Source organism: Gopherus flavomarginatus, chromosome 1, assembly GCF_025201925.1.
Source record: "Gopherus flavomarginatus isolate rGopFla2 chromosome 1, rGopFla2.mat.asm, whole genome shotgun sequence".
In the NCBI taxonomy this organism is placed as follows: domain Eukaryota; kingdom Metazoa; phylum Chordata; order Testudines; family Testudinidae; genus Gopherus; species Gopherus flavomarginatus.
The window spans coordinates 114,488,297-114,506,603 of NC_066617.1; the positions used below are offsets into that span (position 1 = coordinate 114,488,297).

At 44.5% G+C, this 18,307-nt stretch overlaps 2 protein-coding genes across 3 annotated transcripts in view; one reads left to right on the forward strand and one right to left on the reverse strand.

The window, feature by feature from the left end:
- ETFBKMT (electron transfer flavoprotein subunit beta lysine methyltransferase) overlaps positions 1 to 18,307 on the reverse strand; it is a 258,801-nt gene that overhangs the window by 211,924 nt on the left and 28,570 nt on the right. The gene's annotated exons all lie outside the window — the stretch shown is intronic.
- The window catches only part of AMN1 (antagonist of mitotic exit network 1 homolog), a 94,688-nt gene that overhangs the window by 66,325 nt on the left and 10,056 nt on the right, over positions 1 to 18,307 (forward strand). For both annotated transcript variants that reach the window (XM_050918881.1, XM_050918882.1), the window contains one exon: positions 11,545 to 11,601. In XM_050918881.1, the coding sequence (XP_050774838.1) occupies positions 11,545 to 11,601 (57 nt within the window). The remainder of the gene's footprint in view (positions 1 to 11,544; positions 11,602 to 18,307) is intronic.

Genomic DNA, 18,307 nt, shown 5'->3' on the forward strand with positions numbered 1-18,307 from the left:
AACCCATGCTAGGTAAATCATGGGATGCCTGGGCATGCTTCTGATAGAGCAGTCCAGAGCAAGTTCGGTCAGCCTGAGAGAGCAAGAGAACATGCAGTGAGGAGAGGAGGCTGGGAAGAGAGAGAGATGCTGCCCAGAGAGCAGTGGATGGAGGGCTCCTGTGCTTTGGGGGAGGGAATCATTTGCTAGATCTGAATAAGAGGTGAGGCAAGGAGCCTGCAGTGGTTTTGCAGTGCAAGTTGCCATGTGATTTCCATTCCAAGGGGATGGTGGGGGAAGCCTTGTTACATCTAGATCATATTATACAAGTCAGATTATTGGTGTTCTAGTTGACTGCTCACATCTAGGTTTGGAACGTGTGAATTTCAGTTTGTGTTGTCTTTAGTAAACTATGAGGAAGCACAATTGGTTTTTGTTTTTCCTTAGCTTAAGGAAAAACAAACTGACAAATTTTGAGAACGCCTAGTGTAGATCAAAGCCAGGGACCAGAAACTTGAAAGTAAGAGGAAGTCACTGAAGGATTTAAAATAGGGGAGTGACATAGTCTGGGCAATGAAAGGGAGAGCTGCTTTTTGCTGCAGCATTTAGTGTGCAGACTGAAGGTGAAAACTGGTAATCTGAGTATGAGAAGTTGCAAGAGATGAGCAAACAATGGACAGGGTTTTATTGGAAGGAATGGACAAGAAAGGTTGGAGAGGTTGTGGAGGAAGAATCAACAGGGTTTGTCAAAAGTCTGGATTTGGAGGGAGAAGAAAAGAGTGGAGTCAGACACGACAGCAAGGTTTCAAGCCTTAGTGATTTACCAAGCCAGCACAAAACAGCTTCTATAGTACCTCACTGGTTACTTAGAAGTCCAAACCATGCAGTTCCCTTAAAGTACCCAGCCTCAGGCCTCCGTCCAGACACACCTGTCAGATATATGATGATGGTTCCTGAAATCTTATCTCATCATATAAAAGAAAAGGTTCTTCCAATCCCAAAGGATCAGCCACATACTCAGGTTCAATTATAACTTAGATCTTACCCACAATACACGCTACAGAATTCTTATTAACTAAGCTAAAATTTATTTAAAAAGAAAAGAGAGTGAGTTGGTTAAAGGATCAATATACAGACAGACTTGAATTCAATTCTTGACGTTCAGATGCACAGCAGAGATGAGCTTGTAGTTGCCCAAAAGTCCTTTTAGAAATAGTCCATAGGTTATAGTCCAATTTCCATACTCAGGGTGGCTCCAGTTAATGACTGGGGATCTCAATCCTTGTGGCTTAAGGTTCCCCCCTCTTGAAACCCAAAGCAGATCCGAGATGAAGAAGGATCGTGTCCCAGGCTTCTTATACATTTCCAGCAGCCTTTTGGCCTGAGAAAACAGTAGGCTTAACTCCTTCTCCCAAACATCCTGGCAATTAGCACAGAGTAATTTAGCCATTAAACAGTTCAGGTACAGGTTACCACAACCTTCAAAGAGACACATAGACAATAATACTATTTTACTCAAGTATCATCTTAAATGCTAATATTCCTTTTTTGATCTTTGAATTAAAACTATAGCAATAGACAAGACTTGTTTGCTGGCATCCCAAGACCTGAGCAAACATCTACCCTTCTACCTCTAACAATGCAGACTTGCATTTCAAAGCTCTATTCATTTACATATCTTCCTAACCAGTTCTTAAGGTTCACCCATGGGTCAGGCCAGTCGGTGAGGTGAGTTAATTAACTCTTTCTGGCCCTGTCACCTTTCACTGAGATATTATATTATACTCATAACATCACACTGGGGGATAGTGGAACTATGGACAGTGATAGGGCATGGAGGGAAAGGGGAGGATGTTGGGGGCAGAGAAAGATAAGGAGTTCAGTCAAAACTGATGTAAGGATTTCTTTATGTTGAGGTTGAGCAAGTTATGGAGTTGAAATCTGGGGGCAGGTCTGCACTACAAGGCTAAGTTGACCTCAGTAATGCTGCTCCAGCTATATAAATAACTGGAGTCGGCGTAGCTTAGGTCAACTGATTGCAGTGTCTATACCGTGCTGGATCGATGGAAGAAACTCTCCCATCGACTTATCTTATGCTTCTCATTCCAGTAGAGTACTGGAGTCAACAGGAGAGCGATCGGCGCTCAATTTAGCGGATCTTCACCAGACCTGCTAAATCAACCCCTAGTGGATTGATCTTCCTATGTCGGTCCCCCGGTGAGTGGAGATAAGCCCTGAGATTTGAGACTAAACACAATAGGTTTTTTTTTTAAATACCATTCTTATCTCCTTCACTTTCACCAGAAGTATAAAATCAGAAATCCTTCTGAACATCTCTTCTAGTATCTTTATTAATAATGTTAGTAGATATTAACCATTTTAGTCCCCTTTTCCTTTTTTGTGTTTTTAATTCTTGACATATTAACTATTCTCCCAAAATCTTAATGGTGTTAAGAAAAAGTGTTTTTGAACAATAAGGCCAGAGTATTGGTTTATAACCTGAGAGTGACCTATGTTTAGGAATTTCACATAATTATTAGATTGTACTTCGTTAAGACTGATGCTTCCAAGTATGTGGTAAAATAGATGTCCAGGGAAGAAGTACCCTCAAACTAGTAAAAGTGTCAGCCGAAATAGAGAAAGAGAGAAGGTGAGTGAGGTAATATCTTTCATTGAACCAACTTTCTTCAGGTCTGGGAAATGTTTCTCCTCATCTCTCTAATATCCTGGGACTGACATGGCTACAACTCCTCTTCCTCTTTAACATTTATTGACTCAATATAAGGAAACAATTAGCTTTCATTTATCACATGTCAAAACTGTTAAAGAAGATAGTTCTTGGGAATGGTTTTGATAACTTTTAAAATAATATAGACACTTTCAGATCTGAAATTCTTTCACAAGCTTTCAAAGTGCTGAATCGTTTCTGGGTTTGTCTTCACATGTAGCTCTTTATTAGAAGACGCTATTATACCAGTGGAAGTCGGTGTAGTTAATCCACCATAGCTATGTTGACGAAAGAAGCTCTTCTGTTGACACAGCGGTAAGCTGGTATAACTACATAGTTCAGGTATGTGGATTTTTCACATCCCTGAGCTACATAGTTATACTGATATATGTCTGAAGTGTAAACCTGGCCTCAATCTTGGGAAAGCTGTGATAGAAAAAAAAATTGTCAGTGGAGCTCCCTCACAAATGCTGCTGCCATGAAAGCTAGGGATTTGTGCTTTCCCTGGCTTCAAGTTTCTGCCAAGCAAAGGTAGTTCAAAAAGGCTAACAAGCCTGCAGGTGCATGGGACCCTGAGTCAGAGACAAGTTGAATTATGACACTGTTTGTGTTCCAGTGCTGTGTGATATTAAGTAGGAGCTGAGTCCTACTGTCTGAGAGCTGTCTGGAGATAATAATTTGTCCCCTCAGGTATAAGGAGAATTACCAGCAATTTTCCCACCATTGCTCTAGCATAAGTGCAGCTCCATTCATTTCTCAGTGATGGAAGCACTAACGTAGACTAGAACTACTAGTGCAGGAAGTGAAACCAGATATTCCGGGGGTAACCGAAACAGGGTGGGATAGTAAACGTGACTGGAGTATATAGATATTGAAGGGTATGTGCTGTTCAGGAAAGACAGGAGTGAAGGTAAAGGTGATGCAGTAACTTTGTATATTAATGATGAGGTAGACTGTAAAGAAAGAAGAAGTGATGGAATTGATAAAAAGGAACTCTATTTGGATCAAAATTATTTTGGGGAAGACGAGTAACAGAGGCTGCACTGGAATAGTGCTTGTGGTCTGCTAAAGGCCCCCAGGATCCAATTTGGATATGAAGAGAGACCTATTTAATATTTTAATGAAATAAATACAGCTGGGAATTGTGTGATTATGGGAGATTAATTTCTCAGATATAGATTGGAGGGCAAGTGCTACTTCTGATGGTAGGGCCCAGATAGTCCTGCATGTGATAGCTGACAGATTTCTTCATCACATAGTCACTGAACCTATTTTAGATTTAGCATTGATAAGTAGTGAGGACATAAAAGATGAGACACTAGATGGGAAAGGTTCCATGTTACTACATAGAATTCTTCCCAGGTGTCTGGCTGGTGGGTCTTGCCCATGTGCTCAGGGTCTAACTGATCGCCATATTTGGGGTCAGGAAGGAATTTTCCCCCAGACTGCAGAGACCCTGGCGGGGTTTCACTTTCCTCTGCAGCATGTAGCACAGGTCGCTTGCTGGTTTGAACTAGAGTAAATGGTGGATTCTCTGTACCCTGAATAGATTATGGGCCTATTACAGGAGAGGGTGGGTGAGGTTCTGTGGCCTGCAGTGTGAAGGAGGTCACATTAGATAATCATGATGGATCCTTCCAGCTTTAAAGTCTATGAGTCTATTTGTTATTGACAATTCCATTCTGGCCATTACTTATAACCCTATTATCCTGTAGGTGCTTACAAATTGATTGTTTAATAATTTGTTTGAGTATCTTTCCAGGAATCAAAGTTAGGTCTGTAACTCCCCAGGTCCTCTTTGTTCCCCTTTTTAAAGGCAGGTACGGTCTTTGCCCTTCTCCAGTCATCTCACTTGTCTTCCTGGAGTTCTCAAAGATAATTACTAATGGTTCCGAGATTGCTTCAGCTGGGTCCTTAGAACCCTAGGATGAACTTCATCAGGCCCTGTTGACTTGATTATATCTAACATATCTGAATATCCTTTAACCTCTACTTTCCCTACTTTGGCAAGAGGCACTCCTTCCCTCTTGTTGTTAATATTAATTGTGTTCAGTGCCCAGTCACCAATAATGTTTTTAGTGAGGACTGGAGCAGGACAGATATTAGCACCTCAGTGAAGTTCTGGAATAGCCTTCCATGGGGAACAGTAGGGGCAAAAAGCCTAACTGGCTTCAAGGCTGAGCTTGATAGGTTTATGGAGGGGATGATATGATGAGACTGCCTACAATGGCACTTAGCGAATCTGTGACTGCTGGTGATGGGACACTAGATGGGGAGGGCTCTGAGTTACTACAGGGAATTTTCTCCCAGGTGTCTGGCTTGTGCATCTTACAGGCCAGAGACTAAAGGCCACAGTTTTGCCCTGTGTTATATGGGAAGTTTTTCTTTTCATCTGGTGGGGTGGCTCACACATGGACTATCTGTGTTGCCCTTGTGCCCAATTGCTTGGTTTAAGTTAGCTTTATATTTGTGTTGGTGTGTCTTCATTTATTATTTTAATCACAGAATCAGGACTGGAAGAAACCTCGAGAGGTCATCTGGTCCAGTCGCCTGCATGCATGGCAGGACTAAGTATTATCTAGACCATCCCTGAGAGGTGTTTATCTAACCTGCTCTTAAAAACTGCTGGTGATGGAGATTCCAGAATCTCTCTAGGCAATTTCTTCCAGTGCTTAACCACCCTGACAATTAGGAAGTTTTTCCTAACATCCAACCTAAACCTCCCTGCTACAATTTAAGCCCATTGCTTCTTGTCCTATCCTCAGAGGTTAAGGACAATTTTTCTCCCTCCTCCTTGTAACAACCTTTTTATGTACTCAAAGACTGTTATCATGTCCCCCTAAGTCTTCTCTTTTCCAGACTAAACAGACCCAGTTTTTCCAGTCTTCCTTTATAAGTCATGTTTTCTAGACCTTTAATCATTTTTGTTACTCTCCTCTGAACTTTCTCCAATTTGTCCACATCTTTCCTGAAATGTGGCACCCAGAACTGCATACAATATTCCAGTTGAGGCCTAATCAGCGCAGAGTAGAGTGGAAGAATTACTTGCTTACATCGCTCCTTCTAATACATTCCAGAATGATGTTTGCTTTTTTTTTGGTAACAGTGTTACACTGTTGACTCATATTTAGCTTGTGGTCCACTATGACCTCCAGATCCCTTTCTGCAGTACTCCTTCTTAGACAGTCATTTCCCATTTTGTATGTGTGCAACTGATTGTTTCTTCCTAAGTGGAGTACTTTGCATTTGGCCTTATTGAATTTCATCCTGTTTACTTCAAACCATTTCTCCAGTTTATCCAGATCATTTCGAATTATAATCCTATCCTCCAAAGCACTTGCAACCCGTCCCAGCTTGGTATCATCCACAAACCTTATAAGTGTACTCTCTATGCCATTATCTAAATAATTGATGAAGATATTTATTAGAACCAGACCTAGAACTGACCTCTGTGTTACCCAACTCGTTGTGCCCTTCCAGCATGACTGTGAACCACTGGTAACTGGTTCAGGCTTGTAGCAGTGATGGAATAAACTGCAGGTTTAAATCAAGTCTCTGGAGTACAGTACATCCACAGCTGGGATGGGTCATTCAGGCCATAGCTACACTTACAGTTCTGCAGCGCTGGTAGTTACAGCTGTGTTCGTACAGCTGTGTAGGGCCAGCGCTGCAGTGTTGCCACACTGACAGCTACCAGCGCTGCAGTGTGGCCACATTTGCAGCATTTGCAGCGCTGTTGGGAGTGGTGCATTGTGGGCAGCTATCCCAGCATTCAAGTGGCTGCAACGTGCTTTTCAAAAGAGGGGTTGGGGTGGAATGTGACAGGGAGCGTGGAGGAGACAGAGAGAATGGATTTTTGGATTTTGGGATTTTTGACACTGTTCTCAGCTCCCTACCTTGCAAGTTCTAAGGACTGGAAGACACACAGTGCCTACCTTCAATCATTTTAAAAGTTCTGACCCCCTTCCCCCACCCCTCTCTCATTCACTAAATGCAAATTATGTACTCCTAAATAGCCGTCAGACCAGATAAGCATCTGCTCAACATGGACTTCCCCCTCCCCCTCTGCTGTGTGAGCGTGCTGTTTCTCTCTTCAAGCAAACAGCTGTGAACATTCCAAAGTAATTCCCCTGCCTGCCTTCGCTCGCTCAGCAAACAGGAGCTGTGTTTGTTTTTTAAATAAGCAGTTTGGCTGAACTCCGAGCTCTCCCTTTCTTCCGGTTTGATGTGGACAGGAATTCTGGGATACCTCCTTATACCCCGGAGGTCAATAAAAGTGCTGGTGGGGTCCACACTTGCTGACCAGCGCTGGATCACCAGCGCTGGAATCGCTACACCCGAGGCTCGACCGGGTGTACAGCCAGCGCTGCAACCAGGGAGTTGCAGCGCTGGCCGTGCTTTGCAAGTGTGGCCACATCCTAAGTTGCAGTGCTGTAACTCCCTCACCAGCGCTGCAACTCTCTAGTGTAGCCATGGCCTTAGTCCTTTGTGTAGATCTTCCTTGTAGCAAAGTCCCTCCAGAGGTAAGAAGCAGATTGAAGACAAGATGGAGATGAGGCATCAGTCATTGATAGTCTTTTCCAGGTGTAAGAACACCTCTTTGTCCTTATTTTGGAAAATTACAGCATAATGGAGTTTGGAGTCACATGGGCAAGTTCCTGCATACTTTCCTGAGTTATAAGGCATATCTGCCTTCTCTCAATGGGTCAGTTGTATAGCTGATGGTCCTTAATGGGCCATCAAGCAGGCTAGGCAGAGCTAACACCAACTTGTCTGGGATGTTTCCCAGAAGCATAGCTTAAGTTTGAAATACAGACAGTATAGAGCCAATATTCATAACTTCAACTACAAAATTTATACACACACATATAGACAGTATAATCATAACCAGCAAACCATAATCTTGTCTTAGACACCTCATTTGACCCCATTTATACAAGATTTGGTGCCACTACAGGACTTTGGGTGCAACCATGTTCTATACGGTCCCAGTTCAAGTCAATAACGTAGCAGTCCTTATTTCCCATTTTATAGATGGGCACTCTATTTGCCCTTTTCCAGTCTTGTGGAATCTCTCCAGTCTTCCACTACTTTTCAAAGATAATTGGTAATGGTTCAGGTATCTCTTCAGTCAGCTCCTTGAGTATTCTAGAAGGTATTTCATCAGGCCCTGGTGACTTGAAGACATCTAACTTGTCTAAGTAATTTTTAACTTGTTCTTTCCCTAATGTTTTGTATTCATTTCACTGTATGGCAGTTTCATGTCTGTTGATTTATGTGACATATAAATGTTTCAGATAAATTATATCACACTTTGAGAGAGTAACGGACAAATTCTGTGGTCTTTGCTATTTCCTTCCTCAGGCAAAACTTCCGCTAAAAATAAATTCTCATACTACAAAAGCAGCTAAATGTCAGCTGAGCTAGATTTACTGCTTAAATGGCAAAATAATTAGTGTTATTTGTAGACAAGCAAAAAAGAACAAATTACTTGAACATACACAAAATGTAACATTATTGAATATTTCCATGAGAAAAATTCAAGTGTTTGTTATAAATTGGGTTAAGCCTAATTTATACCTGGTGGGTCTTACCCCTGCACTTCCTTTGATAGTTGCAATAGTTCAGCTTCTTGATGAAATAATAGCAGTCCCTGACCAAAACAAAGGCACATCCAAGGCCACTGAACAATGTAGGCATTGTTAGGCCTAGGAGCCTTGCTAGATGATAATCTCTGAGTGTGAAGAGAGTGGGTGAGAGACAGACAGAGAGGCACACGGAAACAAAGGAGGAAACTCCAGATGCAGCATGGAAAAAACCCACCGTGTGGCCTGAGAGAAGCATGGAAGTGTGCCTTTGGGTTGGATGCTGGATAAATGAGGTTGGGGGCTGTGAGCAAGGAAATAACCTTCTGTTGTTTGGTTCCTCTTGTGTTCAGGGAAACAGGACTTTGTACAGTTTTGTAAATAAACAAAATTGCATTAAAGTAGTACCTGTCTCCATCACCAAGGTATCTTCCAAGCAGAAACAATCTACAAGTTCTCGTATTTGTGGTTAGTCAGTTGAGTGAAAGGGGGGTAACATTAGGTGAATTGGGAATGAACAAAGCAAAATTTACCATTTTTATAAATAGGTCTTTATCTCACTTCTGGTTTATGATGAAATAAACACACTACTTAAAGCGCATTTCTGTGGTTCTTGTGGTTCATGTGTGGCAGATTTTTGTTACCAATTTGCTTGAGGCGTCTGGTGATCAGGCTGAGGCCACAGGATCGTTTGGGGAGGAGATGACGAAACACATCAAGTGTTTAAGTTTTAAAGCTTTATTAATAAAATAACAAAATAACAACGGTGAGTGACGCGAGCTTTCACGTCACTCAGAGGAAAGAAGAAAGTGTTAGTGCCCCAAGCCCTAACCGACTTTCATACTTACACAGACTTTACTGGAGGCTGGCCAAGCCTGGGTGTAAGGTATGAAGAAGAGAGGGGAGGGTGGATGGGAGTTTTGTTCTGGGCCCAGGTTGTTCAAGGTCTGCTGCTGATCTCTGAATTGCTTCAGCTTTTAGGAGGGTTTTAAGTTTTGGGGGGTTTTGGGGGAGGGGGTGTTTAGGAACCTTTGCTTTTGATGCTTTTTGTGCCAGTTAAAACCGACTTTTTGTGGTCTCCTCGACTTTCTCAAAACACACCGGCTAGAGTTTGCTGGCTTTTGGGTTTGTTTGTTTGTTTGTTTTTTTGTGCTGGCATTTGTTTGCCTTGTTTGTTATGGGCGGACTTTGCAGGTTTGTGTAGCTGAATTTTGATTTTATTTTTTTTATGGCTAGTTGGTGGATTTGGGGCCTTTGGGCCTTTCTTGGCAGACAGCCGAGAGTTAGATGTGTGCTGTGGCCTTGAGCTGGCTGGAGTTAGCATTTTATTTTTGGGCCTAGCAGGAGCATGGTGTTAACCCTTTCCCCCCGCCCCCCTGGCCTTCTGCAACCTGCAAAGGAATTTTTCATTTTACACTTACTTAAACTTTTGACCCTTCCCAAAATGTTTTATGATGTTTGTAATAGCGTTAGCCATATACAGTGCTGATTTGCTTTTTCCAGGGGATTCCTTGAGGGAGGGGGAGCATTCGAGTGTGACAGTCCCCCCCCTTGACCCCAAATCAACATTTTGTTGTCACTTAGGTGGCAAGGGTTACTGTTGGTTTTTTACATAAATAGCAATATAGCATGCACAAAATTATTATTATTATTTGCTTCGGTAGTTCGGGCATGAGTCTGGTGTTTTGTTGTTGTTGTATTTTTGGCAAAAATGGTAGAGCCGGTGTGGCAGGGGGTGCGTGCTCAAAAATTTTTTACTGATGGGGTGCACGATCAAAAAAGTTTGGAGACCACTGCACTAGCCAATAATGACTTTTGGCTTTATTAGTAACATAGCATAACACATTTCCTGTTGACATAGATGCCCCCTTCAGATGGCTGTTGCAAAGGCAGCTTTTTATAGGTTAAATGTGTGTTGCAACATCGTGAAGGAGGAGGCATTAGTCTGGAATACGGAAAGTTGCTCTCAGGTGTGCGCCAGTGAGTGTTATTTATGAAAAATTAAACACAACATAGTTAGAAACATTAACAGTCTGTTGCATAATGGCAAGCCAGTGCACTGAAAAATTTTGTGTTTGTGATTTTAACAGCAAGTTGAGAAGCACGCTGGGGTTGGTGGTTCTCCAAACGCACGCTGAGGTATTGGTAAACAGATGTGTTGCAGTGGGGGCATATTCCAATGCCTCCCCTTCCCAACTGATGTTCTGACCCACCTCATAATAGCGGGTTGACACTGCCTTTTTTTTATACACCATTTGAGGGGGTTTTATAGGCCAGAGTTGCAAGATGTTGCCTTCTGCAATCTATAGGTGCTGATAATCTGGGAACTAACACTGGTAGAGAGACAAGGTGAATCTTTTATTGGACCAACTTCTGTTGGTAAGAGAGACAAACTTTCAAACCTAGAAGAGTTTTGTGTAGCTTGAAAACTTCTCTCTCTCACCAACAGAAATTGGTCCAATAAAAGATATCACCTCACCCACCTTGTCTCCCCATTTTAAAAGATCCAATTTCAAAACCACAGTGAGCCAAGTTCACCTTTAGTGTAAATGTCAGTGAAGTCGTGCCTACTTAAACTAGCCGTGAATTTGGCTCTATATTTTTAAAAAGTGTGTATTTCATTTCAATTTTATGTTTAGTTCAAGGCTGGCAGAAATAAACTTTTAAGCCAAGAGAAGACTGCCAAAAGTTGGCTACACTACCCCTTTTCAGAAAATCTCCCTATGGCCCAACTCAGTCATTTTAGAAACAGGCTTGTCATTTTTCAACACCTTGTATTAAAAATCCCCTTGCTGTATCTATACTAGTGCTCCCGTTGTTGCTACCTCTGATAGAACTGCACTAGTGGCAATGCAATAGTTGACAATTTCTCAACAGAGAGCTAGTGTAGATACAGCCCAAGTATGGCAGTCTCAACTGGATCATACAGCAAGAACATGCTACAACAGGATGCCTTTATTGCCTAGATTTTAAACCACTAAGTAGAGTAAAAATATATATTTGCATAACTCTCCTGTGTCAGTTCAGAGGAAAACTAAATGATTTAGTCTAAAGCACAAGGCATGTAAAAAGTGTGTAAGTTTAATGACTGAAAATGCAACTGATCCCTGCGTCTCTGGGATCAGTTGCATTACTGCACTGGATGCGTCATTGCACCCTTTCTGGTGTTCTTCCAAAATTACTGCTTTTGAAAAAGATATGTACGTGCCATTCTTTAATCTAATATGCCAATAACCAATTTTTTTTTTCTAGGTGACTGATAATGGTGTCATAGCACTAGTTAGCGGAATGTGTTCGAAGAATTTAAAGGTAACTCATCTAACCTGTTCTAAGTACAGAGCAATGTTAAAAGTAAATACATTTGTACATTTTTTTAAATTCCAGAGGAAAAATCTTATTTATATTATCAAATTATGCATTTACATTTGCATGGGCAATTACCATGACTGTGGGTGGGGCCATCCTTAGGATTTATGGAGCCCACACAGTATTATTAAACTGGTGCCCCTATGCCTGACTTCCTCTTAGTAATGCAAACATAAGCTTACAGTATTGGAAAACTTGCCACATGCACCTTATTAAACACAGTTTAATTGTGCTGCCTTCACCCCTAACCTCAGCACTTTCCTCCCACCTGCGCCCCCAAACCCAGCCCTGCACTGCCAGCGTCCTCCTTCACACCGTCGCCCTGCCCAGTACCCCACACCCCCTTATGCCCAGCAACTCCCATGCCCAATGGCCCCTCACCCAGAGAGCTCCACCACAGGTCCCTATGCTCAGTGATCTCCCCCACACAGACCCCTCCCACTGTCAAGCACCCCTCTCACAGCTCCCCCATCCCAACTGGCCAGCACCCCATGTTCCTGAGGGAATTTGGCACCAAAAAAATAAATTCTGTGCGCAATATTTTAAAATTCTGCAAGCTTTGTCAATAAATAAATATGGAGGCTCCAGCATGGCAGTGGCAAGCATAGGCCACTGGATGGATGGAGGTGGGAGATCACCCTGCAGCCTTCCCCTGCCTCCTAGGATCAGGGCCGGTGCAACCACTAGGCGCCAAGTGTTTGGGGGCACCAAAAAGCATGCTCAGGGGAGAAGGCAGAGCAGAGGTGAGCTGGGGCAGGGAGCTGCCTCAGGGGGGCTGCCCAAGCAGAGGCGGGGTGGGGAGCTGCTGTGGGGGGCGCCGCAGGGCTGGGAGCTGTGGAAGGGGAGGCAGGGAGCTGCCGTAGGGGGGGCTCCCTGGCTCTTCCCCATGGCCCCCGCTCTCACTCCCTTGAAGACTGCAGCCAGGCCCGACCCTGCACTCACTGCATGGTAAGTAGAGCAACTTGGCCCCAGCCTGGTCCGCTCCCCTGGCTCCCAGCTGCACCACCGGCGAGTGCTGGGGGGCGGTTCCCCCCTCCCTCCAAGCCTGGGAGCCAGGGGAGCAGAGCAGGCTGAGGCCCCAGACCTCTGCAGGATGGAGCTGGGGGGCTGGCCCCAGGCCTCCGTGGGGAACGGGAAGGGGGCTGGCTACTTCCTGTGGGAAGTGGAGTGACCCGGCCCCAGCCTGCTCCAGTCCCCTGGCTCCCAGGCTTGGGGGGAGGGGAGAACCACCCTTCCCCCCCCCCCGCACTCGCTGGCGGCGCAACTGGGAGACAGGGGAGTGGACCAGGCCAGGGCCAGGTCACTCCACATCCCGCAGGAAGTGGCCAGTCCCCCATGGAGGCCTGGGACCAGCCCCCTCCTCCCATAGAGGCCTGGAGCGGAGCCCCACACAGCCTCCCCGTGGAGGTCTGGGGCCCCACACAGCGCCCCCCCTCCCCATGGAGGGGTTGCTTAGGGCACCAAAATAGCTAGGGACAGCCCTGGCTCCCCAGGCCAGAGGGGGAGCGTTTCGCCGAGGGCACAAAATGGCACCGGCCCTGCCTAGGATAGGGACTTGGCGGTGAGGTATCTCTGTGTGCATGTCAAAAGGCCACAGGGAAGCATTTTACGTGATGGCTGGGATGTCAGCCATGACCCAGAATCCATTTGATTGACAAAAAAGAAATAGCTGATACCAGTGGCTGAGTCCAGCCCTCATCCAGGCCCCTGCCTGCCGCTGCTCTGGACCATCAATTCCCCAATGGCTTTTCATTCTCCCTAAAATAGAGCATTTCCCTCTAAACCTGAAAAGTAAAGTGCTGCTTGGGATGTGCAGTTTAATAAGAAAAGGAATTATATTCAGGACCCAGTCTTTTTTTCTGCCCTGATTTACACACCTGGTTGCCACACACAGCTCAGTAGGATTGTACTGGGTATAACTCAGCACGCAGTTTCAACAATGCTTCAACAGTGAGGCTGGAGCCATAAGCAGCCGTGTCTCATTTGAACAGTGGCTCTTGTTTTGGATTATTTAAGGCCATTTTTAAAGGTCTTTCCCCCGGGTGAGGAAGAAGGTGCTGCATTCGTGAAGGGACCTTTAAAATCCCAGTCAATTCTGCACTGTTTAGAACTCTCCCTCGTTCAAAATGCTATCAGCTTAAGAGACAGCCCTGGAGATACTGAGATCCACAAGAAAAAAAATCATGTCCCTTTTCTCTAAATAAATGTTTTCAGCTATTCTAGTCTTGTCAAGTGCGAGTCCAGCCTCCTACCCAGCTAAGAGGTCCCTCCCTCCCTTGCATTCTGCAACCCTGATTGCTGCTTTTCTGCTCCAGGTACATCCCCCTCCTCCCATTGTTTTAGTATCAGTTTCCTCCTGTTGACACTGGAATATTGTGAATGGGCAGAGAAAGCAAACCCCACCTTTTATTTTCGTTTAACTCTCCATCCTCCTCAGCCTGGTTGTGTGTGTGTGTCTCTCTCCCTCCTCCCAGCCCGCTTTTGTTGCTGATCCTTGCTGGGGAAGGGAGGAGAGGTGACAGTCCAAAAGGGATGCTGCCTCTGGGCTTAAACTTCAGAGAAGAGGGAGGTGGAATGAAAAGGAGACTAGGAGAGAGATTGCAGGGAGTTGCCGATGGGGCAGGGCATGTGGGCAGAAGAGGGGAGAGGTGCAGGTACAGTGTGGAGCTGCTTGGAATAGCTGCTCTCCCCCGGGGCCACCAGCCTGCTCCTCAGGAGGCCCCAGTGCGTTCGCTGCTCGCTCACTGAGCCAGACAGACACCTCCCCGCTCTTTTCCCTTCCCAGCCTGGCTCCCTCCAGCCCAGTTCCTCCTCTGTCCCCCAACTCCCCAAAGTCCCGTGCCCAGCTCTACCCCTGCCCCCATCGAGCTCAGCTCCCCCCACCCTTCCCAGCCTCCACATATTCCCCCCTACACACTCTGTTTCCAGCCTGCCCCCTGCCTGGCCCAGCTCCCCCAGCCATCCCCAGCCCAGTTCCTCCTCTGCCACCCCCCTGCTCCCCAAAGTGCTCCGGCCACCTCCCTGTTGGGGCTATTGCCACTGCTGAGGGCACACCACATGCCGTGCTCCTGCTTTCCTCTACCCATTCCCATATCCCCTCCTCTTCCCCATCCCCTCCCACTTCCTCTCCCCACTATCCTGTGTCCCATCCTCCTCCTCCATCCCTGCCATTCCCCACCATCTCTTCCTCCACTTCCTCGGAGGGATTCTCCCATCGCTGTAGTTAATCCACCTCCCTGAGAGGCAATAGCTAGGTCAACGGAAGAATTCTTCCATTGACCTAGCACTGTCATTGGCATAGCTACAACTCTCAGGATTGTGGCTTTTTCACACCCTTGAGAGACAGTTATGCCAATGTAAGTTTTCAGAGTAGAGCAGCCCAAAGTGGAATAAAAAAAGCAAGTCATGTAGAAAAAATTGTTCTTAAAGACTGAGGCCCTTTCCACAGTGGTCTTTTTTACATCAGTATAGCTGCAGTAAGGTAGCTGCACCAGTGCAAAAAGCAATCTGCAGCAACACAAGGGTCAGCAGAGCAGGAAGAGTTGAATTCATAGGAATGCATTCAAAACTTAAAAATCAGTTTCTTCTTTTTAATTAACAACTCTAAGAGGCTGTGTCACAGGGTGGCTGGCCCTTTAGGGGGAGTTGGGCCCAGCCTCACCTGTGACTGTTCAAGGGAAAGACCTGTCAGCCCCTGCAGCCTACTTTGGTTAGGAGGATAGCTTTGTTTAGATGTTACCATGTGAGTCTTATATTTGAAGAATAAAACTGTGCCCTGAAAGAAGGGCCCGAACAGACTTTGGAGGTAGAGTTAGTCCTTTCTGATGTTGCATATTTGAATTTTAATAATGATAATAGGAGATGCCAAATAATTAGCTTAATCGGAATATATTTAATCAGAGATTATAGAATAGAGAGTAATACAGCAGGACTCAGAGATGAATGTATATGTCATGTTGTCTGGAGTGGCTTGCAACCGTGAGTGCCTACCTCAGGGCAGACTGTCAAAAGCAGGGCAGACACCCCAATCTGGTGGTATATTTTATAATTAAATTTCACCAACCCAATGAAATTCCAAAGTGCTACAGTAGTCTTACGTCCTGTGTTGCCACCCAGGCAAGTTGGACTATGTGATAGATGGTTACTTCCCCCAAAAATCACAAATATTCCAGGTTACCCGCAGTCCCACGAGTTCCGAGTTGCATCCTAGATCTCAGATCAAAGACAACACTGGTAGCCAATTCTAAAGGTTTAGTAGCTAAGAAAAAGAAAATAGAGTTATTGAAAGGTTATAGCAGGTAAAATATATGTACAGGTGAGTCACCGTCTATAATTTCAAATGGTAGCTGAGATGTAATAATCTTCCAGTTTCCCACAAGTCTTTTAGGGCTACCGAGAATAATTCTGGGGATCTCTGTCTTCTTGTTCAGTTATTCTACCCTGTTTGAATCCAAACAGTCCAGAGATGAAGGATTTTCCTTTATATCCAGATTTATATTCGTTCTCCTAGAACAATCTGACTTGACAGCTATCCCGTGCCATGATTTTTTCTTAGATAGCAGTGAGAGAGGAATGCTTTTAGAGTCTTTGAACTCTGAATGCCCTCACAGTAACCAATTGCTTTGAAGTGTGGAGATGCATTACCTTTCTGATGAGAGTACTTAATTTGCATTATACAAGGCTTTTTCCATGTTTGGAGGGTTACTTAGATATTGGGGATCATATACAATGCAAAAAGTTAAGATACAGGTACATGAAAACAGTACATGCAGAAATCTCATTAATTTTATGAAGTTTAAACACCAAATATATACACTGACATTTAACAGCCTCCTTTGATTATCTGCTAATACACGAGTGAACTGGCCTAACTTCCTGGTGTGAGTTTGTCTGTTTTCAGCTGAGCCAACGGTTCTGACGAAAGCTGGCATCAGCGTCATATTATACTTTACCAAACCGATCTGACAACTGAAGAAGTGAGTGCAGCACAATTCACTCCAAATTCAACTGCCTCAAAACTCTTCCTATATAGGGTTTTGAAAAAAGAAATTAATTTCTCATGATTGATTTAACTGAGTTCTATCTTAGGTGTCTCTATTTACTTAATTGTAAAAGACATCTGTAACTAATACATTATTACCAAAACTATCCATGAAAACAAATGACTCTTATTGACTTAGAAATCAGTCAATAGTTCATTATCCCATCAGTTAGAGAACATGTGGCTGATAGGAGAACCTTGTCAGTCAACAGCATCTGTCACTAACAGCACACATCTCTGGTAATAGGTACGACTGTGAGTCTGTCATGGAGGTCACAGAAGTCACAGATTGTGACTTTCTGGGACCTCTGTGACTTCTGCAATGGCAGTGTGGCTGACCCCAGGGCTGCCCTAGTAGTGGGTGGCCCCAAGCAGCTTGCCCCGGGAGATGCCAGAGTAGGCGCAGCACCCCGGGCTGCCCCCTCAGCCCCCAGAACAGCCGCGGCGTTTCCCTCCCTCCCAAGCAGCAGCAGCAGCAGCACCCTGGAGTCCCCATCCCAAAAGCAGTAGCAGCACCCAAGAGCCCCCCAGAGCACCTAAGATCTAGTCAGGGATGTTTATAGTACAAGTCATGTACAGGTCACAGGCTGTAAATTTTTGTTTCTTGCCCGTGACCTGTCCATGACTTTTACTAAAAATACCCTTGACTAAAACATAGCCTTAGTAATAGGCACCCTTTCTTAATCACCAGTGTTTCATTAATCACAGAACACGTGTGATAATCATTTTTTGTCAATTACCAGTATTCCCTCTTTGGACATCTGGACGCAATTCTTCACAGGTCAGTAGATTCAGAGAATAAGATTATACTAATTCCTTTTTGACTGCATACATTTCCTTATTTAATTACTGTGAGGTTTTGGGGATCGCCCAGACCAGTAAGAGGTTATGTCACTGCCTGCCTGTAACTTTGGGTGTCCTAATGCTGTGCTGCTATGTCACAAAGCCCTAACACCAGTATCCAGCCCACAAACATACAAGTCTCATGCTGCCTTCCACCAGCCTAGTTACCCCTTGAAGGGTGATCCAAACAGCCTGTCCAGTCCCAAGCCTTTCCAAATCCATCCACCCCAAGCTCTCAACTACCAGGCACTTGGACTTTTTCCCCTCTGGTTAGTCACTCCCCAAAGGCATGAAACCAGCCCCACAGACACCAACTTGCGTTGGCACATACATTCCATACACTTTGCACACGAGAGATCTGTTTGAGATAAAAATAAACAGTTTATTTAATAGAAAAAATCCCAGATTAAAAAATGAAACAGCAAGGGAAGCAAATATAAAAGAGCAGAAAATAAACATAAAAATGCAACTTTAAGCTTTACACTTTTAAATTACATTAATATTTCCTTTTCTAATACAAGTTACCTGTTGGCTTTGAACAGCTTTCCAGCGTTCCTCCTAACTGTAGAGAGGATCCAGCGTTTCACAGACCACTTGCAGCCTAGATGCTGTCACTCAATTTCTGGATGCTCTTCTGCTCAAACCTCTTCCACTTTTAATGGTTTGCAGGGTTTTTTTCTTCAGCCACTATAGATACTCAAAGTGGGGAAAACTCCTTCCTTCTTAGGCCTGGTCTACACTTGGAATTTACATCTGATATCATGG